Below are 27235 nucleotides of genomic sequence, written 5' to 3' on the forward strand. Positions count from 1 at the left end.
CATTTTAAAAATTGGAAATTTCCCCTTCAATAGTAGGGCAATGGACCAGAATCCCAATTGGCCTATGCCGTACAGTACATGTGACATTCACCTATCACAATGTGAAGTTTCACACCTGGTTGATCATCGATCCCAGAGTTATGGCTGTTTTACCAACACCGCCTAAACAACAGAAAATGGCCATATCAGCAGGGCTACCAGCAGTACAGCTAATAGGCAGAAAATGATGCCACCAACCTCAAGTGGTTCACATAAATTACACCGAAACATCATGCACCAGTCATGGCAACACCCATTTGTATGTACACATGCTCAATGACATAACACAAGTTTCAATTAATCAATATTCGAGGCTAATTAGTCACATGCATAATGGTAAGAAATCATGGCTATCTCCAAAGCATGACAATGACATGAAAAAAGTGCTGTTAAGTGGCCTACAAGACCTTGCAAAGTGTTTTGTATTGAAATTGAATGGCCAAACACAATTAGGAACTACTGTACTGGTAAACAAGGGCAGTACATACAGGAAATACATTGTTGGTTGCGGCAGTTTCATCAGTGTGAGTACTGGAATCCTTTCGTATGAAGTATCACCCACCGGCAATGGACCATTTCTTTCTGTGGCAATAAATACAGTAATTAGGCCACAAAATAATTACATTTGATTTGTTATGACCAAACAAGATTAAATAGCCTTTAATTCGAGATTTTGCAAACTAGGTCAACAAAAGAATTGATGCTGTGAAAGACAGCACATGCACAAATGCCATGACGAATGAAGAATACATTGCAAAAACTACGTGTTATAACTGACTTAAAATGTGTTACGGAATAATAATAAAGGAAATTCATGCATTTTTAGCTATATTTCATGTTGTTTGAAAGCTGGAAGTCAAGCAATAGACCCCATACTTTATGTACATTAGGGCATTGAAAAAATTCATTTTAGTCACTAGGTGGCGATGGATGACTGGAGCTGGTTTAAAACCCTCCTATGATGTTTAAATTACATAAATAATCATATTTCAGTGCAAATTTAATGTCTATTTTACCATTTTTAAAATTGACATTTCCCTTAAGGACCTACATGTGTATTAGATTGGAGAAATCCTGTTATCAAGGCCCTCTGCTGTAATGCATCTAGCGACTGTTCCACTTGTTTCCCAATTAACGTTGATGGGTCTTGTGCCTTACATAGGGACCTAAAATTCTACAAAGTTAAAAAACAAAATTTGCTCCTGGATGAGACTGTACAGAGCAAGGACTTGTTGAGTCTCCTGGAAGATCATTTGAACAAAAGGGGGGTATAAACAGCCCTGGGGGAGGGCATTGACACTTTTTCAGCAACTAAATTTGATGCCATTGCATAGAGAAGAATTGGAACTTACAAAAAAATGCAAATGAGTGGGTAGTTGAACGATTCATTTTTCTGCAAAATCCAGTTCCTATTTTTGTTGCTTTTTTGTCAAAATATTGACTAACCAGGGGGGCAAATGCCATTTTTCTAGAGACTAATTTTGATCAAAATTTGTAGATATGGGATGGATCTTTCATAAAATCACAAATGATCGGCCACTTAAACGATTTGTTTGAAATAGCCCAAAACCCCACAAAAACTGCCCCAAACACCTTGAAATTCGCCATGACAACAGCACTTGCATGTGCGCTCATTCAACTGAAAAATTAAGCCCTATGCATCACTGGTTTGCTTTGTGACGTAAAATTTCTATTATGACAAAGGTCTACGCAGTGGGCATTTCCCAGCACCAAAACTTATTTTCATAGAAATACCAATATGCGTCCTTCAATAGGAGGTCAATGGACCAGATTCCCAATTGGCCTAAGCCGCAAAGTATATGGGACATTCACCTATCATCGATCCCAGAGTTATGGCTGTTTTACCAACACCACCTAAACAACAGAAAATGGCCTTATTAGCAGGACAACAAGCAGTACAGCTAATAGGCAGAAAATGATGCCACCGACCTTAAGCGGTTCACATAAATTACACCGAAACATCATGCACCAGTCATGGCAACACCCATTTGTATGTACACATGCTCAATGACACAACAAAAGTTTCAATTAATCAATATTCAAGGCTAATTAGTCACATGCATAATGGTAAGAAATCATGGCTATCTCCAAAGCATGAAAAAAGTGCTGTTAAGTGGCCTACAAGACCTTGCAAAGTGTTTTGTATTGAAATTTAATGGCCAAACACAATTAGGAACTACTGTACTGGTAAACAAGCGCAGCACATACAGGAAATACATTGTTGGTTGCGGCAGTTTCAGCAGTGTGATTATTGGAATCCTTTCGTATGAAGTATCACCCATCGGCAATGGACCACTTCTTTCTGTGGCAGTAAATACAGTAATTAGTATACAAATAATTTTATTTGATTGGTTATTACCAAACAAGATTAAATGGCCATTAATTAGAGATTTTGCAAACTTGCCATGATGAATGAAGAACACATCACAAACACCATGGATGGTATTCACAATCCCTGATCAAGATTGATCCACGATCCTGGATCAACCGATCCGAGATCAAGGATTGGATCAATTTGGTATTCAGAAACCCCGATCAGTTGATCCGGATCAACCATAATTTTGACCGGGGTTTAGTGATACAACATTTGTTGTAGCGAAAAATATCACAAATTTTTATCATATTTTTAACGGTTCAGTGATTATGCAGACAACAAACTGCGCAAGTTCAACGGGAAGTAGGGTTACTGGTCTCGGGAGTGATTTGTTTTGACAGAGGTAGTTTTTTTACGTAGGCTGGGTTGTGGTGTGAGTTTTTGCTGGAAGATGAAACATAAGGGAAGCAAGTGAGTATGAAGTATGAGTGTTTAGGTCGGTAAATGTTGCTGTCCTTCGTTAACCATTTACTTTTACATTATAAATGCTTAATTGCTTAAGAGTTTTATGTAACTGGCATATGTTTCGACATTTAAATAGTGCAATAAACAACCATTCTTATTGTGACTTCGACAAACTTCTGTTTTTTGCAGGTCCAACTAATTTTTATTTGCAAAGTTGTTTGGAAACTATTCTTACATTCAAGGTCACCTTCATCAGAGCAACTAGTAGAATATTTCAAGGCCAAGTGCAAGTTCCCAAAATAATAGTTGTGATAATTTTGTTTTTACCTGTTAATCATTGTGATGAATAAACTAAAACAAGTAAACAATGTAATTTCTCTTGTTAGTGATTAGTTATCTGTCATAAGTGTTTGATTTAAATTTATTTATTATTATTTTTTTGCAACGTTAAACATGGCAAGTAGCAAATCCAAACTAATTTTGCTTGAACTATTTAAATTTACACATTACATGCAAAATTCAATACTTGCCATGAAAAACGTGTTCGCTCATCAGCAGAACAGCTGGCCAAGTCGCGTAATTGCTTTTCTTTACCTTTAGCCATTAATCAAGAAATGGCAATATTGATTGTCAACGCAACAAGCAACAATACATGATTTGCACCAACGCTAATGCCAATGCGCGAGAATCGGGGTCATAGGTTAAGTTGTGCTACGCGCGTTTTTCTGTGTAGAAAATGTTTGGTCTTGGTTGGTAAATGTCAAAAATATCAACAGTTCTGGGATGTTTTTAATTTTTTTGTAGCAAAATGCAAAAAACAAAGACCCTAAGTATGGCATAGGCGTTGCAAACGTGGACAGTTGGGAGTTTGCGGGAACATTTTAAGCTGTTTGGTTTGCAAACCAATAACAAAACAAAGTCGAAACATGTTTCTTTGGTCTTTTCCGCAGATATTATGGGTGTGCAGTAAAGAATTAAGTTGTTAAAATCGCAAAGAGAAGTAGCCTACATAAGTATTTTACGTTTTTCTGAAAAATAGCAACTGCTTTACCCATGTGATGGCATTGCAAAGACAATCTGCTTTGTCTAAATGAGAACGATGTTGATTTACATGGACAAAAAGCTCCCAAATGTCAACCTATAAGCATAGCATTTGAATACCTGGAGTCTCATTATATTAAACCTTAAAAATGCTGCCTACTGCAGAAGTACTGATTTTTCACATCCAAGTGTACACCATCCCAAAAGATTCTCCTTGTGTTAGACCATCTGGAGAAATTTTGCGGGCATACTGCACCTGTACGTACAGGTAAGTTATTTGGGTAGTCCTATTAATTGTGAAGTAGCCTAAAATAGGAAATCAGTCTGCCTTAAAACCATTGCATTTTTTTAGATTAAATCAGAACTGCAATCACATTGCAGCATCGAGCTGAAGCTACAGCAACTAAATTAAATAAGAAATCGTACACTTCTCTTCTCTTTCAGAGGAATGTATCAGACTTAAAATTTATGGGTTCATTGAAAGCTTAAGAAATAGATTTCTAACAATCTGGCTTAAACAAAACAAGTGTTTATTTTTCTTGCACATTGTTAAACTGCCCTTCTTATGTTGTACTTGTTTATTACCTCCTTTCTGTTCAATGCCTTTGTTGTTCCTTTCAGTTTACTGTCATATTACCTCATGTAATTGAAAATTTTTGTGTTCACACAGTGCTGGTTGATTTATTAATGTTATGTGCAAACATTTGTTTGAGAATTGATTCCAGGAATCATTGATGCTTTTAACGAAGCGAAATATATTTGTCTAATTAAAGAAGACTGAAAGATTACAGTTGCAAACATTTGTATTAACACTAAATTACGCTTCTTTGTGACAAAAACAAGAGAGCAACAATTTAAAATAAACCATGTGAACAACATTTCTACTGACTAACTAGTTCTATTAGATGACACACAGCGGCACATCATGACAATATCATCAATAATATGAACAAAATACAAAATATTTCAAAGCTTTTGCTTGTTCTACATATATACGATGATGGGCCAATTGTTTAGTTTTCTGGACCTCCTACCAGGTGGCTTCAATAAATCACAACGTCTTACAAGCAACTCCTCACAAATGTGAAAAATCCTGTCAGCCATCACAAAGTCGCCAAACAGTGGTGTGTCGACTGCCTCTTCCATCAGAAACAAAATGAAACTGTCTTGATTTGCAAATACATTTTTAGGGGTTTCTGTACAGTCAATAATGTATTAACTTTGTTGTAAGGACGTTTTTGAAAATGCTCAGATAGGTCAACATATTCAAGTCAATACTATGACTTTTTAGTTGCCATGAAAGAAATTTGGTTAATGTTGTTATGATTCTTGAAACCGATGAACAAGAAATGCCAAATCACAGTGCTAAATCTTTTTCCAACAGTTCAAATCGAAATCTCATGAATGTCATCACGAACTCATCATCAAATAACAGACATATACAGATTTGTTTGCTTCTTGTTGCATTGCAACTTCAACCTTTCCAGTATTTCATCCCAAGTAACTTAAACTGATTTCATTTTTTGTAAAATTTTACCAGTTCATCAGTTGTGAGAAAGTTAAATCCACATCTGCGTTGTTGCAATACATTTTGTTTCGGTTTAAAGAGTTCACTTACATCTGCAACTACCACCTGCACCCAATATAGAACTTTGTTCAATTGTTTTCTGACGTGGAGTTTGCAAGATCATAACTTAAACAGCTGTGCTTGTCAACCAGATGGTGGTTTCCTAGCTTTTATGACACTGGTTGTATGACCCATGTGTAAATCTGGAGCTGGATAGCCTGGATTTTGAGTTGTTGGCCTGCCTTCAATGAAGTGCTGTTTGGAGCAAATGCGAGTCCATTTGCGTTTTTCACAACCTTTCCTTTTAACACAATTCACCCATCGATCATGATCTTCTCTATGTTTTGAATTCGTTGGAAACGGGTGAAGTACGAATGGAGAATCACATACGCACCAAGGCACCACAAGATTGCATTCATGAATTTTACACTGTTTAGATCTCCACTGACGCAGTTTTCTTTGATTGTTATTGCAACCAAATACGCAACATCCGAATCCTGACATTCAGTTTAGAACCAAAGCCGTATAATAAACAAAATAAGTGATTATTTCCAAAACTTACTATCACACAAAACAGTACTTTGCTCGCATAGCACAACTTAACCTCTGACCCCGAGCTGACACTTGGGGTGCTGTTTTGGTGCAAATCATGTATTATATTAACGGTCAAATTTAACAAAAACAATGCACAAAAGTAGGTTTGATCCACCTCAAGGGGTGGATCAACATTTCGGATCAAAACGCGTTATTCTGATCCGCGATTAAGTTTGATCCAAGTTTCTGAATACGGATCTGTGAAAACTGATCTGATCCTTGATCGGAGATTGTGAATACCACCCTATGTGTTATAACTGACTCAAAATGTGTTGCGGAATAATAATGAAAGAGGTACATGTAAAACATAGTAATGTGAGTCATGTTCTCCAGATTGGAAAGTTTTAAACCTGTACGTTAATGAACATTTACACTAGTTGGTTTTAAATTAAACTGATAGGACATAAATACTAAACTGGTTGGTTTTAAACTGCAAGTAAATATTTATGTGAAACAGAGTAATGTGAGACATGTACTTACTTGTTGCCAACATATTTACTTTTTTCCTCTGTCGTTTTGATTTTGTTTCACTTCCTTTATTTCCATTAAAATATTTACAGAAAAAATGCAACAAATTAGTTTCTTTAAACATTTGCAAGTTTTAATTTAAATCTGAGTAGATCCGTGAGTTCCTACATGATAACATTCCATTCTATAAATAATCCCTGCTATTGTTTCTTCTGAAAACAAAAAAATGTCGGAAAACTTCTCACTTTCTGCTCCAGACATATTTCACTTCATATATTTGATCATATTTTATTTACAATGAAATCTTTCATTTCGACAATTCATAAAAACACAAAAATTAATTCTGGGAGATCCCCGTGTTTTGATTTAATCCGGACCACTAGAGATTCCATCGGATGAGAGGAACGAATGTTTACTGATCATCCAAACCCACAACTTTCGGCTGAAAAAAAATCACAAAACTTTTAATTTCATTAAAATTAACGAAATGTTTTTATTTAAATTAAACAGAATACTTACCGGGTGTTGGAGTTTTCCGATCTCCTCCCTCAGGATTCGAATAGATTCGGAACCGATTCCGCACCCACTCAGCCACAACTCATCCACTTTAGGGAGAATATTTCCAACATCGATTTCTTTAAAATTGTTGTCACGCAGGTCGAGAATTCCCAACTATTTAAAATATAAAGATTGGTCGGAAATCTTGGTTTCAAACTTTTGGAAAGACAGAATTTTACTTAAAACCGGATTAAAATTAACTCCATGTTTTATTTTTTAACAAAAAGTAAAGTTTTATGAAAGTATTTCGGATAAATATTTATTTACAAACAAACCTTGTATTCCATCTTCATAATCGCTTCATAAATAATGTTGAAAGTTTCGGAATTAAGTTCGCATTCCCTCAACAACAGCCACAAACCGGGTTTTCGAATCCGAGGGAGGAAATCCGCGAGAGCGAAAACTTCCGAAATCTTCAGTGGGATGAAGTTTAAATTCAACCTCCCAGGACAAGAGAGGGCGATTTTATTCCTGTATTTTTCGTCAACTTCCTGTAAATCCCCGAGGAAATCTGAAACAGGAACAAGTTTAACAAATATGGAGGATCCGACAAAAATATCCTTCCATCAAAACTTTCAACTCAAACCAAAAACATTTCGTTCACTTTCAATTCTATGGGGATAATGAGAGTGTTACGTCATAATATCAAGCGTGACGTAACAGTTATATTTACAATCACGCATCAAACTGGAAATAAACACTAACCTCGTAGTTTTCCTCCTCTTAAAACCGCTATTCCATCTTCACGTTTTTCTTGGAGGAATTCGGAAAGTTTCTTCAACAACTTTTCCCCACGTATGACTAAAAAACAAACAAGACCAAGATTTGCGATCAAAATAGTAGCCAAGTATTTGAATGTAAGAAATATTTAAACTTGTGCGTTTTCCACACATATAACTTACAGTAAGCAGTGGAAGGTCACAGTATAACACGTGTGATTATTTATATCTTATTGCTTCACAACCATTTATTACCACCATAATATTTGAAAGGATTGTGTCGGTATCCTGCTGGTATGCACTATTTACAACTACTAGCTTTGCAGTAATATTTGGCGCACTGATATTTGGTCTTCCGTTCTACGTTCATTAAATTTAACCTTTAACCCCCTTCGCACAGATACGTTTGATCGTAGATGGTTTCCAGCGTAACAATTTTGAACGACAGATTTGGTGACAATATTTGTTGTACTGCATTAAACACTATGACGTTTACGTGTGACTTACAGTCGAGGGCGGTTTACAATCGAGTAAATACGGTAGAACAAAGTTATATGTGAAAGCTTAAGATGGTGCTGATATTTGGGAGAACTAAAATCTGATGTTTCCATCACTTCAGTACTCATCATCAGTACATGGCGACGACCAACTAACTGACTGGAAGGCAATGCCTGCCATGGGACAGACAAGTTTAACAAGAAAACAATCATGTACATTAAGGGCAGTAACTTCACATATAACTTTGTTATTTGCTCTTACGACTTCAGTGGACATAATAAATACTGTAAAGTATTCTGTGCAGGAAAAGGGAAGGTTGTTATTCAAGTAACCAACTACCATGGTTTTGTTCCTCAAGTGTGAAGGGTGCTGAATCACTGTAAATTACTGACACAGTGTATAACATGTACGTGTGTGTAGGCTAGGGTAGAATTTAAATACTCTACCCTGTCCTTGAGCTTTACCATCAATTTGAGATATTCTGGATGCCTTAAGTTCATCTGCAGCAGTGCTGGTGGTTTCACTCGCTGTTAAAGAACATGTGTTACAATTTAGACACAAAGTAATCTGTACGAGAAGAAGGAACAAAGAATGGCAACCACGACCCAATGACAATCCTAGCTGAAACCCAATTTCTGGTCACATGCGCACTTTGCACATATTTATATTTTCTAAGGGTTATTTTGCTTCAACAGCTGAACCACAAATAACTGCTTTCATATATAATTTAGACTTAACATGTGATAATCAGTGTACGGCCTGGTTGGGTCGTCCCTGACCAACCTTTGACTCCCCCCTAATTTTCTAGTTTCATTTTATCAGTGCCTGTTATGGTTTTATTGGTGCCCATGACATTTTATTTACAAAATAAATAAAATGACATTTTATGCCCATGACATTTTATATACAAAATGTAATGAGTACTTTAGATTCCAAAATCTTGATTTTTATTACCAGATTTTTGGGGCGTTTCAGCAGCTGCTGGAATTATGGTTGCCTCAAATTCATGTTCAGCAGTGCTGGTTTTTCTACCTGTTAAACCACATGTGTTATATAGCAAATACATAACATGTTTAGATGATAGTTGTGAAAACAGGTAGATAATAATATTGCTACAGTTCAGTATAAAGTCTGTTTATAACAAGCTCCCCAGATCGTCATGAGTTGGGTTTAATTAACACAATGAGGGGATGTGGAACAATCCACGTACATTAAAACTTGCGTGATATTGCAAATAATGTTGAATAATACAAACACAACAATACTATTGCTATTGTTTGTTTGTAAGAAGTGTTTCAACTTGAATTCAAGTTAAAATCCTACAAGGACATAGGAACGGACTGACACCAAAGAATTCTGCGATATCCCAACAACATTAAAACCAGCATGTCGTAATGCAGCATTTGGAAACCTCTGATTCAGCAGTCGTTAGTTTACAATAGCTTGACAACCAAGATGCTTCAAATATATCTTAACATGAGCGAGATGCTAAAAATCACAGTTAGGTCAAATTTGCGCCAAAGTTTGAGTCGGGGTTTAAGTTGGGTTTAGATTCATATTCGCATAAACACCACTTTCCATGACAATAAACCCAAATTAATATGGGTGAATAGGTATATTAATGTTGGGTAAGTCACTTATATTGAAAAAAGTAAACTGTTTTCCAAAAACATTTTAAATTACCAATTTTTGTTGGTGTATCAGCTGCTGGAATCCTGGTTGACTCAAATTCATGTTCAGCAATGCTGGTTCCACTATCTGTTAAAACACATATGTTACATGGTATTTCCACATCTAACTTACTCAAGTAAAAAGAGTAAAATGCAATGTAATATTGTAAACAGTACATGGAAGCAGTGATGTAATTGTCCCTGATTAATTTTTTTTTACGTAGTTGGCAATTTTAAATGCAAACGACAAAGAAGAGGTTTCTGAGTAATTTACTTCCATCAATAAAGTTATGACTTACAGGTTTACGCCTGACAGCAATGACAACTGTTTACATATACACTTTCTTTCTTGTGTATTTTGACTTGTAACAAAATGCGATATTTGGTCTGGTTGGGTTGTCTGTGACCAACGTTTGAATTCTCCCATCATTTCTTCCTAGTTTCATTTTATCGCTGCCCATTATGGTTTTATTTGTGCCAATGACATTTTATTTTGCATTTTTATTGTATATGTACTGTACACCAGATTGGAAAAAATGTCGTGCTGATGCATTAACATACAAAAATCATTTAGATCGCCAGCGCAATTAACAATCGCCCAAAAACAAATCCTCCGCTCAAATAAACAACTTTCCAATCTGGCATGTACATGCTTAACAATGCAGTAAAACAGCTATTGTATCAAGATGGTTAGCTTTCCAGGCATGGCAGCCCAGGCAATGCAGCCTAGCTGGATCAGCCACTTTTTCCTGGCAAGTCGGAGCGAGATTAAGCAACCTCACCGGGAGCTGATCCAGCAAGGCTACAATGCCTGGGTTCTGAAGCCTGCAAACCTACTGATAAACCTTTGATATACATGTTTTAAGTTCTTTTCAAGCAAAATAAAATTGAATTTTGTCACTAATTGGGTGAGTCACTCAAAAATGTAATAAGTACTTTAGATTCCAAAATCTTGATTTTTTTATTACCAGGTTTTTGGGGCGTTTCAGCAACTGCTGGAATCCTGGTTGCCTCAAATTCATGTTCAGCAGTGCTGGTTCCTCTATCTGTTAAACCACATGTGTTACATAGCAAATACATAACATGTTAAGATGATAGTTGTGAAAACAGGTACATCATAATATTGTTACAGTTCAGTATAAAGTCTGTTTATTACAAGCCCTCCAGATTGTCATGAGTTGGGTTTAATTAACACAATGAGGGGATGGGGAACATTCCACATACATTAAAACTTGCATGATATTGCAAATAATGTTGAATAATACAAACCCAACAATACTATTGCTAATTGTTTGTTTGTAAAGAGTCTTTCAACCCGAATTCAAGTTAAAATCCTTCAAGGACATAGGATCGGACTGACTGCTTTATTTCCTTTTTAAGAAAATTTTATAATACGACTCAAAATTATAAGCTCAAAAATCACTGGCAAAAATTTTCAAACATTTGAACCATTTCATTTTGCACGAAAACAATTAGTGGACTTTGATGAAAACAATCTAGTTGACTAATTTAATATTTTCAAGAAGGGGAAAACCCAGGATCAATCTGACTCTGATTAACTGAAGCATGTAACACAACTACAAAGAAAAAGAAATATGTCTGGTGCTGTATATCATGATAATAAGATTTACAGACTTTGCAGCCCAGCAGGATCAGCCACTTTTTCCCGACAAGTCTAAGCGAGATGTAAAAAATCTCCCGGTGAGGTTTGAACTCACGACCCATGGCTAACCAGGTCCAACACTCTATGTTTCACAGGATATATATACATTGTGGCCAATGTACAGTGGTGTGCCAACACATAACTTGCCAGGCAACCTAGGGGTATCCCTACCACTATACGATAGTTGTAATCACCAAGTAAGGACCTGCACAGTGGGGCAATCCTGCCAATCATGGCATTGCATGAAATATTACTGTGTATATCATGATAGTTATAAGCTGGTCAAGAAATAGTTGATTATTTCTTATTCCAGCCACAGTTTATCCAGAGCCCTCGCCACACATTTACCACTCACCTAACACAAATTAAATCACAGTTTTATGTTTGCATAAAACAACAATGACACAAATATTGTATGATTTCTACGTATGTGGTTAATATTATCTTGCAGTTTATGCCATGAACGCAATACACTTTAGCTGCAAATTACTTTCACAGTGTATAACATGTGTGTTTAGGGCAGAATTTAAATACTCTACCCTGTCCTTGAGCTTTACCATCAATTTGAGATATTCTGGATGCCTCAAGTTCATCTACAGCAGTGCTGGTGGTTTCACTAGCTGTTAAAAAACATGTGTTACATTTTAAATACAAAGTAATTTGTATGACAAAAAACAAACAAAGAATCGATATATTTTAAATTTTGAAAGAGATTGAACAATGTTTGCCAAAATTTATCCGTGATCCATGCAATTAATGCATTAGGTTTACAAGCACCACAGCCATCAAAACCAGTTTTCCCTAGAAGCTATTTTTTCCTAGTAGACAAAAAAATCAAGTTACTGGTGAGGTTTCAACTCACTGGTCATAATAACCAGACTATATACTCTTACGTTTACAGAGATGTCTACCACTGTAAACTGACAACGCAAAAGTGTTTCCCTCTATTGCATGCCAAGGTAGGATTACAACACTGTGAAGAGCCATGATTGTTCTTACTTCTCCAAACATGTTTCCATTAAATTATTTGGTCTCCCATGCCTTTATTGTTTATTGTACATATCATTTTTTATTTTATATGTTGCCAATGTAGTTTGTGACTAGCAACACCAATATTTTATTTTATTTTGGAAAACTGTTCATGTTTTTTTCATGTTTGACTACAGACAAAATGCTACTTTTCGAAGCAAAAATGACCCTGTTAAAATTAATGCATTATTGCCAGTTAATATTCCGGCAATGTCAGAAATACAGTTACATATAATAAAAATAATAAAAATAAATAATAACCTACTGTCAACTGTTTTCAAAATGAGCCACAAATAATTCCACCGGCGCTCAAGAAAGTAAGCAAAACCTTTAACCTTGTTTATGACCTTGTTGTCACCGTCGCGCAGACAACCTAACGCTATGAGGCGCAATTGAGCAAACTGGGAGTTTTTTTGCTAAAATTACCGACAAATCACTTGATTCACCTTCTTAGGTCAAAACACGTCTTACTGATCAACGATTAGATTTAATCGGGGTTTATGAATACGGATCAGGATTAACTAATCTGATCCTTAATAGAGATTTACGATAGAAGTATATAGGTGACAGAGGAGAGAATCTCAGAGACTTCCTTCCTGTCTCTGAGATTCTCTTTCCGATTGGGAGACAGGAAAGAGTGCTCTTTCCGTTTCCTACGTATGCATTTTAAATGGAAATTTGTGTTACGGAGGCACCCACAGATACTCTCTGTTTTTCAGTCTTGCAAAAACATGCGTGTAAAATTTCATTGCGGATTTCGTGACATGCATTTTGCCAAAACCGATGATGTCATATCACATGCAAATGAGTGTAACCGATGTGCGGTTTGCGAGACCTGTGGCAAGAGGTACGTTTAATTTGTTCGCGCTTGGGCGTATAAGCGCGCGATGTAAGTTGATCGTGATTTTCCTGTTTCCTCTTTCTAACATATTGTGTGGTTTAGCTCAAATGACGTGAGCGCAGCGAAACTATTTCGAGTTTGCCCGTTGACGCCTGACAGTGCGACACCGGGTACCGACATCAGTAGTCAAATTACACCGAGGTAAAGCTCTAGAGTTTTTCATTAACTTAGCGTGGCTTTGACGTTGGACAACAAGATTCGGGACCCCAGTCGATACGTTGTGGATTTCTATGAACCGAATCATAGTCACATGTTTCCTGCATGCGGGGAAATGGAATCCATTACCGGGCAATACAGTGACGCGATGAATAATCTTGGCTTGTCAAACCACGACTTGATACCAAAAACGCGAAACACTCACGTTAGCGGATCCGTTAAGCGTGAGCGACCTCGGGTAAGACAGTTTCCCTCTTCACTACATTTGAATGATGTCATTGCATTTATCGCAGAAATCCAAAATCTCCGCCTGCTTTGCAAAATACGCTCGCGACCGGCACACAAGACTATAGTCAGGCAATTTCGTGCAATGCCGTCCAACCGCATATTCCAATAGCAGCCCCTTGAGGATCTCGTTTTCTTTGATTTACTCCAGTCATTTGAAAGCTTTGAAACGAACACAAGATAATCGCGCGACACGTTCGTGTATATCGCGATAAAGAACCGGGAATTTTGCAGTGATGTTAACACAATCGATACAACGTACGCCGGGTCGGATGTCATTGATGAGATCTTGCGTGACTTGGGCATTCTTAACTCACCGGAGTTCGCCGATCCAGTGGCGCCGGGCGAACGGGGAGTTACAACGCGTACATTAGCGATTAATGAGGGGTAATTGTATTTTACCGACCGATAAAAGATCTCGTTTGTAAAACCGATTCTTGCGCGGGCGAACCCAACACACTAGCCAGCAAAATTTACCAGTGATCAACGGTGAAAGTAGGTGCGTTTATAAAGTCAGCTCTGGTGTGCAATTGACTGACATGGTTTCTCATTGGCAGATGTTTGCAAACAGGCGGCGGTTCGAACCGACAATTTTATGTTTCCGGCGAGCAACCGCCGACAGACCGCTTAATCGTCCAGCGCTGGTCCGCAATTCGCATTTTAGCCCGAATTGAACTTGTGACGTCATTGTACAATTTCTCGTTGCCGATCGTTTGATCACGTGTTGATCACATGGTCCACGCCTTATTAGGCGACGGCCAGAGAACTTTCAAAATTAATTGCAGTTTCGGTTTCACGTTAGAAACCATTTTGGGGAACGGCGATATTTTTACGCGTCGGACAACAATGCAATACTTTTCCCCACACCAATTGTTATCCGCTTGCGGGATGATATTTTCACATTCTTTCAAAAGCTCGCTGGAGAAGATCACTTGGATGTCATTAGAAAACAGCGCCCCGATTCGAAGTGGATCGTTGACGCATTAACAAATATTGCTTTTTACGTTTATTACACCGCACGCCTGGATAGGAAATCCAGTCAATGGCGCGTTTCGCGTGTGTGAGGCAGACGATTTTCGAACGCTTGCAACTGTGCTGCATTAACGTACCACCACTACAGCGCTTTTATCCATTTGTTGCTATGACTTCGAGGCTGATAAAACGGAATGCATTCCTCTCAGCGTTGCCGTGTGCAGCGACGTACCTGGATTCAAGCAAGGGGAATGTTTCGTCACAACAGGTAAACCGCAAGAGCTGATAGACCGCTTTGTGGGTTACCTAGGTCAAATACAGGACAAAGCGACGCGGCTGATGCGTGGTCGCTTTAATTGGGTGTTCCCCTACTAGAAGACAAAGTAAACCAGGCGCTCAGAACTTGTCACACATCCATACGAAACACTGCAAAGTGATTTTCTGTCGCAAAACATCCCGTGATCGGGTATAATTCGGTCCGCTTCGAAACGATTTTTTTTGTTATTGAAAAATACCATTTATATCGTTCATATCTGTTGGGCGCAGTCTATATCGTTAATATCTGTTGGGCGCAGTCTATATCGTTCATATCTGTTGGGCGCAGTCCGTATTGTTCATATCTGTTGGGCGCAGTCTTTCCCTCAAGCATTTGTCGCAAATATGGCAAGCAAGAAAGTTGGTCAATTGGGTGTGGGCGGAGAAGAACACGGAACAGTCGTGGTCGCGAAAAGACATGTGGGTTTGTGAATAGCATATTGTTAACCCTTGAATTTTTGTGACAACTACCATAAATTTTTATAAATGATTATTATAGTGGTATAGGTCACCTGCGTATATGTGAAGGTTGCCTGACAAGTTGTGCGCTTGCGCACCAGTGTACATTGGCCACAATATACCCTGTGAAACTGCCGAGCTCCTGTAGCTCAGTTGGTAGAGCGTTGGGCCTGGTTAGCCAACGGTCGTGTGCACAAATCTCACGCTCGTTCCCGTGTGTTAGCCACAAAACGCTCCACAATTAAATCATTTCTATATAAGTCATGCAAATAAATGTCCACGATTTCATGCTGTTTGTAGCCGCGCGCGCGTAGCAACGCGAAAAAATAAAATACGCCCCACAGGCAATCAAAAAAGGGCTCTGGACAACTCTCGAATTAAATTGCCACAGCTTTAGCGACGTGTAAACCCGTAAAAAACTCTAAAATCCTGAAAATACTGCGGTCTTGCGAAAGTGTCAAAATATAATACAAGCGAATTGGCGCCAGATCGAAAAGACAGGTCGCTGTTAACAATATACAATGACGGCGGTTGATGACGTATTGTCGCAAGTTCGTCTCGTGCGTAAACACCACGAAAGACGCGCGACGTCACGGGGTCACGTGCAAGCAAAGCGCCAATTTGTAATTCGTCCATGCGTTCACGAGGCAAAATCTGTAATCACGTTTCGATAGCGGTCTACCTCCACAATATTGTCGTATTCGCAAAAAGCAATTACATCCACCGGGGCTGCCAGAGCCATTTTAAATCGTCCGACCCGAGATGCCTGAGGTCAAACGTTGGCAAGTCGCTGTGATCAGGCGTCAGATCCACACAGAAAAGGCAGTAGCCGCGCGGGTACGAGCAGTATGTTATCCCGTTTGATTAATTCGTGTAATGATTGTTTGTCCCTGTAAACAGCGATAAATAGCTTCTACTGTATCGACCGTTTTCAAAATCAGGTTGGAATGCTTTTACCGGATGTGTACGTCCGCCCACGTGTAACGATAAGTGATTAATGTTCATATGCTTGAACTCGAATGGATTTCGTTCCCAAGCGTCGTTGTAAGCGGCGCCGTCAGCAAAGCCCAAGACAACCCTGACAGGAACCTGCCCGGTCACGAGTGTATCGCACACGGCCGTTAAACTCCCGCCGGCGATCGTAAATACGCGAACTTCCGAACGACGCAGTGGGTACAGGGCCGAGTGAGATAAGTGATGACGGCGAATTGATCTTTGCCACGCGTGAGACGAAGGCGCACGTCGACACCGTTTAACACATAACGCTGCTGCTGACAAATATCGCAGTGGAGTTTGGAGAGCATCTCGATTGGGCGACTCTCTGCCGCCAACGTGCGACGTATTTGAAATCCACTATTGCCACGTGTCAGGGCGCTCATTTGACCCGCGTCATCCGCGTACAAAAGCGATGTGGTCAGCTGCGTGTTCTTCGCTTCCGATCCAAAGGATAAGAGGGTTTCGATGTACGCTTTGTATGCATAATTGTTGCTGGCTGGAGTCACTGTCGAATTTAGGCTACGACACGATCTCTTTAAAGCCGCCTTCCACGGTTGCTGACCTGCCATGACGTCACTTGCAAAAAAACTGGAGATTCTAAAAACTGCTTTCCCACTTGGCGCGCGCCCGACTTCAGAACAGGCAATACGGTGCGGCCCAAACTCGCGAACATAAACCCCTCAATCCGTGTCCGCGCTGCGTAAGCGCAGGCCTGGCGAAACGGGGCAAGTCGCGGGCGACCTGGCGAAGGTAATAAGTTCTCATGATCTTTAAAGTCTGCCCCAGTGTTGTAGGTTTTTGGCAAGACATATTCAAAGGCGTAAAGACTTCTTAGTTCGCCCGACGGTAAAAAATTAATACCGGGCGCTCAGCGAATAAATGAAATTAATAAATCCACTTTAACTTCAAGTGTTTTTGGCATCGTCCGGATGACGCGATGTGCAATCGACTGATTTCGTTCGGTCGCGTCGTCCGATGGGCGCTCGATTATCGTCATCTCTATGGGTTTATTCGCCTGCTCCTTCCTGATGAATCGATAGCGCTGCAGGGCTTGACCATAAAGCCTAACGTTTTCCTCATCGAGCCTTGTTTCATTGAATATATTCGAAAACTCACGATCATATTCCGTTAAAACCCCCTCCACAGGTGTCATTTCAGCGGGCGCCCGGTCACGCATTGTCGAATAAACCAGCAATAACCGGAATTAGGGTTCCTATCAGCGAATAGAGCAGACGGGAATCCCCCGCGTTGAATCAACTTCAACGTTTCCGCGTCACTGGAGTCTATTTCTTCATCAATTTACGCAGAGCGAGCTCATGCCGCAGCAACTTCTGTCTATCGCGCTGGGTCAAATTAACCCTGCCCTTCAACACGTTATGACTGCATTCGCAAATTCACTTCATCAAATCGGGTCCGGCCGCTTTTATGATCGCGCGCACGACTCTGGGCTCGGCTTTGCATATTCAAATCTGCCGGGTGTTTTTCGAGACGACGGGACATTTCATAAGTTTTTTGGAACGTAAGTGAACGATGTTTCACCGCGGAACACCCCTGTTCTCAGACGAAGCTTGTCAGGTGTTTCTTGCCGACAATTGAATACCAAATAACCGTGCGGAGACGACGTAGCGTCCATATTTGACTCTCGCACGGTTTTCACGTGAGAGGGGAATACTTGTTTCGCGAGGTGTGTGATTTGGGGAGAATCTCTAGGATTCTTAAACACAACCAAATAATGCGCATTCAAACTGATTGTTCGATGCTCGCTGCCCTTCAGAAAGTGGTTCTGCACGATGTAAATTATACTCGTGTCTTTATGGTGACTGCCCTGGGTGAACAAACGCGAAACGATTTTGCTGCTTTCGGACATCAAGTCGTCGAGAATCAAGAGGGTTCGTACGCCTTTCTCCACAGAGGTAGGAGCACCCTTCACGTATTCAATTGTGTCAGGTAGGTTTTCGTACGCAGGCTGCCATCGGTCATAGTGCCATATAATCCGTTTTGGACATGGTACGATGTGGTTTTCCTTTTTCATGCGCGCAACAAAATAGGACTTTCCACTCCCAGTTGGCCCAGAAATAAAGAATGTAAACGGGTGCGTAAATTCCAAATTATCACAATAACGAATAACGTAATTCGATTTCCACATCTTGCCACACGTTTAAAATCGGCGCCCGTGACCAACACACAATCAGGATGAACTGATAATGTGACAAATCGCGAATCACACACAATTATACCAACATCGTATTCAATCGCAATGCACACTAAAATTTCACACCGAAATTAGATTCAACAGGAGACACGTAAAACGACTTTAAGAGTGTGGAGGAATTCACGCATGCGACATCAGAATTTCGACGACATGCATGTAATTTTATTGCCCATTAGCAGCAAAAAGGATTCACGCAATTATTCAACTCGTCTCACACGATCTTTGCGATGACATGACGTCATTTAGACCTCGACCGAATCATACAGGTAGCAATTCAGACGCTATACAAACGATCCAGCTTTGTAACGCGACAGCGATCGATCGAGCAGAGACACGCCACGACAAAACAGCTGACAACTCGACGGGCAAGGGTTTATCTCTGCTCTCTTTCCGGTTCAGGTAGAATTGTATCGTACTCACAATCAAGACCGGAAAACAGAGAGTACCTGTGGGTGTCTCCGTAAGACAATTAAAAATTAAAAATGCAGACGTAGGAAACGGAAAGAGTACTCTTTCCTGTCTCCCATCGGAAAGAGAATCAGAGACAGGAAGGCAGTCTCTAAGAATTTCTCCTCTGCCACCTATATACTACTTATGAATTTTGCTCATGGCCCCAAAAGATTTTCCATAGGGCTTATAACACAATCAAAGACTGTCAATCACTACCTACTCACATATAAATTATGGCCGTTTACAACACAAAGTAACTGCAAATTGTCATTTTTAGCTAACACAATCAACGACTGTCAATCACTACCTACTCACATAAAAATTACGGCAGTTTACAACACAAGGTAACTGCAAATTGTCATTTTAGCTGACACAATCAAAGACTGTCAATCACTACCTACTCAAACAAAAATGAGTGCAGTTTACAACATAAGATAACTGCAAATTGTCATTTTTAGTTAACACAATCAAAGACTGTCAATCACTACCTACTCACACAAAAATGAGTGCAGTTTACAACATAAGATAACTGCAAATTCTCATTTTTAGCTAACACAATCAAAGACTGTCAATCACTACCTACTCACACAAAAATGAGTGCAGTTTACAACACAAGGTAACTGCAAATTGTCATTTTTAGCTAACACAATCAAAGACTGTCAATCACTACCTACTCACATAAAAATAAGTGCAGTTTACAACACAAGGTAACTGCAAATTCTCATTTTTAGCTAACACAATCAAAGACTGTCAATCACTACCTACTCACATAAAAATAAGTGCAGTCTACAACACAAGGTAACTGCAAATTCTCATTTTTAACCAACACAATCAAAGACTGTCAATCACTACCTACTCACATAAAAATGAGTGCAGTCTACAACACAAGGTAACTGCAAATTGTCATTTTAGCTAACACAATCAAAGGCTGTCAATCACTACCTACTCACATATTTTCATTTTTGCTGACACAATCAAAGACTGTCAATCACTACCTACTCACATAAAAATGAGTGCAGTCTACAACACAAGGTAACTGCAAATTGTCATTTTTAGCTAACACAATCAAAGACTGTCAATCACTACCTACTCACATAAAAATAAGTGCAGTTTACAACACAAGGTAACTGCAAATTCTCATTTTTAGCCAACACAATCAAAGACTGTCAATCACTACCTACTCACATAAAAATAAGTGCAGTCTACAACACAAGGTAACTGCAAATTCTCATTTTTAACCAACACAATCAAAGACTGTCAATCACTACCTACTCACATAAAAATGAGTGCAGTCTACAACACAAGTTAACTGCAAATTGTCATTTTAGCTGACACAATCAAAGACTGTCAATCACTTCCTACTCACATAAAAATGAGTGCAGTTTACAACATAAGATAACTGCAAATTGTCATTTTTAGCTAACACAATCAAAGACTGTCAATCACTACCTACTCACATAAAAATGAGTGCAGTCTACAACACAAGGTAACTGCAAATTGTCATTTTAGCTGACACAATCAAAGACTGTCAATCACTACCTACTCACATAAAAATTATGGCAGTTTACGACATAAGATAACTGCAAATTCTCATTTTTAGCTAACACAATCAAAGACTGTCAATCACTACCTGGTCACATAAAAATGAGTGCAGTTTACAACACAAGGTAACTGCAAATTCTCATTTTTAACTAACACAATCAAAGACTGTCATTCACTACCTACTCACATAAAAATGAGTGCAGTCTACAACACAAGGTAACTGCAAAGATTAATTTGCGTTAAAACAGTCAAGAACTATCAATCACAACCATTAGACACAAAAAATAGTTTTTGACTATAAATGAAAAAATGTTTGCATTTTGATTTTCAAGTGAACACAAACCACGACAGTGAAACGAACAGGATTACTGTGGATTTTGCAAATGATGAATTGTGATATAAATTACCTTCTTCTCGATGATGGTCATCAATGTTAGCCGTTGATGTAGCAGAGTTTCTTGATGAACAGTTATCAGAAGCTGTGAATTAAAATTTATTACATTTTATTTCAATCTTGTGTATGAGGAAAGACCTTTTTCTGCATTTGGTTGTTTTTTGAAACCTGAAGATCTTGGAGATCCACTTTGTTTTTCTGTTGCAGAATGAAAATAAATGAAAAGAAGAAAAATATACACAAACAAAAGTTTCGTGAGTGATTTTCTAATTGCATAATATGGTAAAATTGTAGAACTCATCACCATTTTCTTGCAAGTCATTTGCATGATGATGTTTAGAAGTTGTTGCCACACTAGGTGTATCTGGTGAAGTGGATCCCTCAGTTATTGGAGTCCTTTCAGAAGCTGCAAAACAATGTATGCACAAGAAGCATGACATACTACTTATAAAAAAAATTCAACAAATACTTAGATCCAAATATTACGAAATTGAATGAGTCCGTGAGTTCCGATGATAACAAGAAATATGTGTACATTATTTGCCATCATCAATATTATAGGAAAAGAAATATTTGATAAGCAAGTATACAACTGACGTATTTCTTGAAGCCTGAAAGTTGATGCCTGGCTTGTAGCACTGTTGGCTGTATCAGATTCCGAAGTGTATTCAGCACGGTCACTTCCAGAAGCTTTGTTGGATGGCGCAGGAATCAAAAAGGAAATAATGGTTAGTAAATGAGAAAGATTGGGCTTAACGTGTTGTACATACCAGATTTGTTACCGAGCAAAATACCGCAGACAAAACGACGTGTTGGGCCCCAGTGGGATTCTTTCACCAACTTATCGACGAATTGGTCGAATTCTTCTTCAGGCATGAGCATAGAAATGTAATAGGCTGCGAAATATTCCTGGAGCAATTGGTGCATATAATAGAAGATCGCATTTTTCCCGTCAAAAACCTTGCGACTCTCATGCCAGGAGGATTTGGCCATTTTTATTACCACATCCTGCACGTTTATATCCTCCAAACCAACATCTAGGAGGTCAGCTTGTGTGAACATGACCGTTTTACGTTTCATTCCGCTGTATGCCATTTTGCCAAGGGGCTCTTTTAATTTTTCTATGTCATCCCCCTTGGCATGTTGAGTGTCACTAAGTTGTTCTAGGACAGCTTCAAATATGTCTGTAAGTGTGTGAATATGGTTTGTCGGCCCAAATAAACCAGCATAAACTACAAACTGCAAAACCAGTGGATTATAGCAAAAGTTAAGTATTTGTGGTGATTTAGTTTCAAACGATTTCCAAAGTGTATTGGCCTCTTCTGCAGCATAGAAATCAAACAACTTTCTCATGTCGTCAGCAGAAAGATCGTGGACATAAATGGTTTGTTGCGGTCGAAGATCTAGGGGAATTGAGAGCAGGGAATGGGGACGAGATGTAAAAATCAATGAAGACTTTCTAAGTAACTTTTTGCCACAGAGATTTGCAATAAGCTGTTGAACTGTCAATCGTGTATCGTAACTTGCACTAACTGACTTCATGTCTGCTACTGACCATGTGGCCTGATCCAAACCATCACATACTATTGCACATTTGGCCTGGTTCTTGATCATCCATTGAAAAGTAGCATCAAGGACAGATTGTTCCACATCAGGGAACTGTCTGTCAAGCAAGAGCTGCTGAAGAGTTAGTTTGTCATCACCATAGTTTGTATCCTTGAAACTGAGATTAAGCACCAAGTGTGAGTTTCTTAAATGCCTGGATATTCTTTTCGACAACGTGGTTTTTCCACAAGCAGCAGGACCATAGAATGAGATAGAAGATCCTTCACCCTTGCTTGTTTTAAAGTTCGAAATGAGATCCTTAATCTTGACCTCTTTGCCACCAATTAGGTTTGCATTCCTTTCTACAGTTAAAGGTTTGTACACTTCTGCCTTTTCAGCATCAAGTCCCTCATAAATATCTTTTTCCATTAGGATTGGATTTACCTCAGGAATTTTTGCTTTGCGAAACTTGTGACTAAATGGAATCACATCTGGATCAAGATTTTCCAACTGATTTTGTTTAAATTCATCAACTGCATGTTGGAGTTTTTCATCTGAAAAACCAGGAAGCGGTTTCAATACCCACCTAAGTATGTGCGGCAAACAAATTGATGTAAGATGTTTTAATGTCCTGGTTTGATTTTACAGGGGAGTGGTCGAATTAGATATTAAATATCTAACCGCCAGTAAGTTATGCAAAAAACAATTAACTTTACGAAGAGGAAACAAACCACAAAGAAGGGTTGAATGTTTTTTTAGAAAGTGGCCCGACTGTTGTTCGGCGAACGGAAGTGAACCACCGTGCTCACTAAACCTGATGTTAACGAGTCGTTTATGAGCGAGGTACTCGGTACGGAAAATGAAATGCCGAGAACATCTCGTTAGTGTCTCGTACAAGGGCGGGAAGGAAACGGGAAAATGCGTCACTTTTCAGGGAAAAAACATTTGCGTCGCCTGAAGTAATATGTTTTTGAATACGCGTTGCGTATTTTGCCATAACTTGCACGTATGTGGGTTACAATCTTGAATTTTCCTCTTTTTGATAGATTTCTCACTCGTTTATATTATTAGGGCAAGTTTATGATAATCATAATAACGGATTGTGGTTACACGAAACGCTGTTCTTTAAAAGGATGGAGGAAATGTCCTTTAAACAATCCACAATTAAAGTAATGGGGACACATTTTTGTTAATACGTCACAATGCCCCGTGTACGTCACGCCAATTGTGTTATAATTTATTTGAGCATCCAGCTATGGAGGTGTGTGCTTCTCTGAAATGTAAAAATCAATGTTTGCCAGCCAGCCCACTACATTTGTTGATAAACCTGGTTTAATATACGAGTAATAAGCTGCAAATGAGCATTGAGAAGCAGATCCAACGGATCGATGAAAAATCACCAAAAAGAGGGATGGTTTTCGCCTGGCTACTAAGTTTTCGCCTTGTTGTTTCCCCATGCTTCCTATGTTGTAGGAAGAAGATAAATTCTTGTTAATCGCGCTGCTGTGTGGTGATATCGTGAAAAGGTTGTGGATAGTTCGTAACCATTGCCCCACGTACATCACGCAAATTGTGTTTTTCAGTCAAATTGGAAGCTTCTAGTTTGTCTGAGCCTCCAGCTATAGCAGATGCGTTTGCACAAGTTTTGTTATTACGACACAATGTCCCGTGTACGTCACTCCAATTGTGTTTGCAATAATTTGTTTGGGACTCCAGAAAAGTGAAGTTGAATGATCCACAAAGAGACAAATATCGTCTCCAGCTGATGGAGCCGCTTCACATTCAACAACACCAACCACAACTTATTGTGGAAACGTTCCAATAGTGTTCCTAAATACTTATTCCTGGGAGTTGCTACGTACATAAAAGTAACTATATTGAGCAACCAGACTGCAACATGAAGCCGTGTTTGTTATGCTTGCATTACGTCATGGAATTCATTTGTCTCGCAATGCTTGCTTGTTTACCGACGGAAAACAACCGCAGTAATCGTTAATTTAAATGAAATTTAGAAGTTGCTGAAATATTTGTGATGATGTTAGAGTTTGCTATGATGTGACGGTCTGTCATTTGACATCTTCTGTGTTTTGCTAGTTTTGTAATCCAAATAACTGAATCCTTGATTGTGGTAATGTTTTATATTGAGCTAACTCGGCAGTGCCTTCAGTGACGTTGTGATGTAAATTTCAGAAATCTCGACTGCGACTTTGTTTGACTTAATTAACCCATTTACTGACTTGTTACTGAGTGTTTCATCAATACTACACTGCTTCAATCCCGCATCTGAGAACGATTTAGTGTTCGATGTGCATTCAGTGACTGCGATTTCGTAATTACGTAGGCAGACAGTGAGCGGAGGCCTATATGTGTGGCGTTTAAACCAATAAGCTTTGGTCGTTATATTATTTATAAATAATATTGGTGAAAATAAAGGTTGTTGATGGTCATGGGATGGTTGATTTTGCAACAAAATAATTTTCATGTTCTACTTTCAAGTTATAAAAGCCTGATGTTGATGTTTTTAAAATTGTTACATTCAGAAAAGTGAAGATTTAGTACCTTGTTGAACACTGGTTAGTGGAGCAGTGTTAGCTGGTGATGCTGCTGGTTGGGGGTAATTGTGTTGTACCACAGTCTGGTGCTGTACAATTTGTTGATGTACATCATAATGTTGATCACCAAGGTAAAGGTTCTGCAATGAAACAAGTATTACCAGCAGTCAAAAGTATATGTGTGTGCGAAACTTGTTGCATCAAACATTTTTATTTCAATTCGATACGTTGTGCTTTTTGAACAGAGGTGTTGGGTGCGCTTCAACTGCGGTCAGGACACTGCCAGATCCAAAATACCTGATTGGATTCGATTCATAATTACCCGGATCCGATTGAATAAGATAAGTTAAACTGGTACAATACCAGACATATTCGGTATCGATAATTACGGGCAATGGGAAGAATATCTCGAGTCAAACAAATGCTTTAAAACTTTTGTCGCACAATTCCCACAGGGACATAACAGTATTAAAATGCGAAATTGTCAAATACTACAAAACATGGGATCTCCCAAATTTAATTCAGCGACCACTTACAAATATCTCGACATCCAAGAATAACAAGCTCACCTCGGTATGGATATTTTGTGGATCGGCTTGTTCTGTTTGTCGTTCGGCCATTCTTGTATGAGCAGGTGTAGCTTTGTATTACAAGTATTACAAGTATAGCAAATATATTACATATATAAAAGCTGTGTAAACATACGTGCAGTTAAAACAGAACACCTCAGAAAACTAATTTTTCACGGATTTTTTTGCGAATGTTTATGACCGTATCTCACAACTAAACCCAAAACAGAGTTACAGAGGTCATTCGCCTTCATACACCTAGTGACAGTGTCTCTTTTTTACCGAAAACAATTGCTGGGTCTGATGACTCATGAATGGGGACTACTATTGCCCAACAGAAAAAAATGATTGCAGCTGAGTTAAGACAGCACATGGGGAGGTTTTGCAAAGGCTTACCGCCAAATTGCCAGTGAGGGGGTACAAGCAGCCCTGGGGGGAGGGGCCATAATGTGTGGAGGTTACATTCTGTGATTCATTTTTTCACAAAACAAACCTACACATTTTTAGCAGAAAATTGTCAAACATTGGGGCAAAATGCCCCTGGGGGAGCAGTTAAAGTAGTTATCTCGAATATGATTTTGACCAGAATTCCTAGACAAGGGTCGGGACTAACAGAAAATCACAAATTGAGCATACTTTCTGTGATTCATTTTTCCACAAAAACCACTTCAATATGTTGGTAGTTTTTCAGCTACATGTTTAACAGCAGCCTCTACCAATTGGCTGCTTGACTAACAACCTTGAAAACCATAGTAAAACTGCCCCAAACATCCTGAAAATCGTCCTGGCAATAGCCTGTTTATCTGCGCATACAGCTAAAACTCTGGCACCCATACATAACCACAATTATCTCTGTTACGCAGAAGTTCGTGAAGGGCATTTCCCGAACAAGAAATTCTTTTCCATAGAAATACAGAGATACGGCCTTCAGTACAATCGGAAATCTTGATGGCTCCAAACTAAAGAAATTTTTGCATACGTGACAGATATGAAAAAAAATGGATCCGGCAGAGATATTTTATGCGTAAAACTAACCGCAGGATCAAAAAGCTTGAAGGCTGGAATATATGTTCAATCCCAGTTTAATGCTGAAGTCGCCAGGAAGTAATTTATCGAACTCATAATGTACACAAAGTATCAGCAGATATGTCATCATAACTGGGATCAACCACTTAGTGAACGTCCGCAATATTGTGTTTGAAGCGTTTGTATCAGACAAAGACATTTAAACGATACACGGA

The 27235-nt window shown here is 38.9% G+C and overlaps 1 protein-coding gene across 6 annotated transcripts; it reads right to left on the reverse strand.

The window, feature by feature from the left end:
* On the reverse strand, positions 1–26118 carry LOC145908615 (uncharacterized). Of its 6 annotated transcripts, none has more exons than XM_082995925.1 (19): positions 25995–26118; positions 25433–25565; positions 22099–23427; positions 21926–22018; positions 21633–21734; positions 21467–21526; positions 21342–21413; positions 12157–12237; positions 10923–11000; positions 9968–10042; positions 9239–9316; positions 8731–8811; positions 7773–7868; positions 7343–7578; positions 7029–7181; positions 6522–6951; positions 2278–2362; positions 528–621; positions 1–162 (listed from the first exon to the last, which is right to left on the reverse strand). In XM_082995925.1, exons 1-16 carry the CDS (start codon positions 26043–26045, stop codon positions 6922–6924), a joined length of 2748 nt encoding a protein of 915 aa, XP_082852051.1. In that variant the 5' UTR covers positions 26046–26118; the 3' UTR covers positions 1–162; positions 528–621; positions 2278–2362; positions 6522–6921. The 6 variants fall into 6 exon arrangements, with proteins under 6 accessions (XP_082852051.1, XP_082852054.1, XP_082852055.1 ...); XM_082995928.1 differs by having other exon boundaries at positions 2269–2362; XM_082995929.1 differs by lacking the exon at positions 2278–2362.
* Between the last annotated feature and the right edge of the window lie 1117 nt (positions 26119–27235).

This window comes from Ascidia mentula, chromosome 7 (genome assembly GCF_947561715.1).
Source record: "Ascidia mentula chromosome 7, kaAscMent1.1, whole genome shotgun sequence".
NCBI classification, from domain to species: Eukaryota; Metazoa; Chordata; class Ascidiacea; order Phlebobranchia; family Ascidiidae; genus Ascidia; species Ascidia mentula.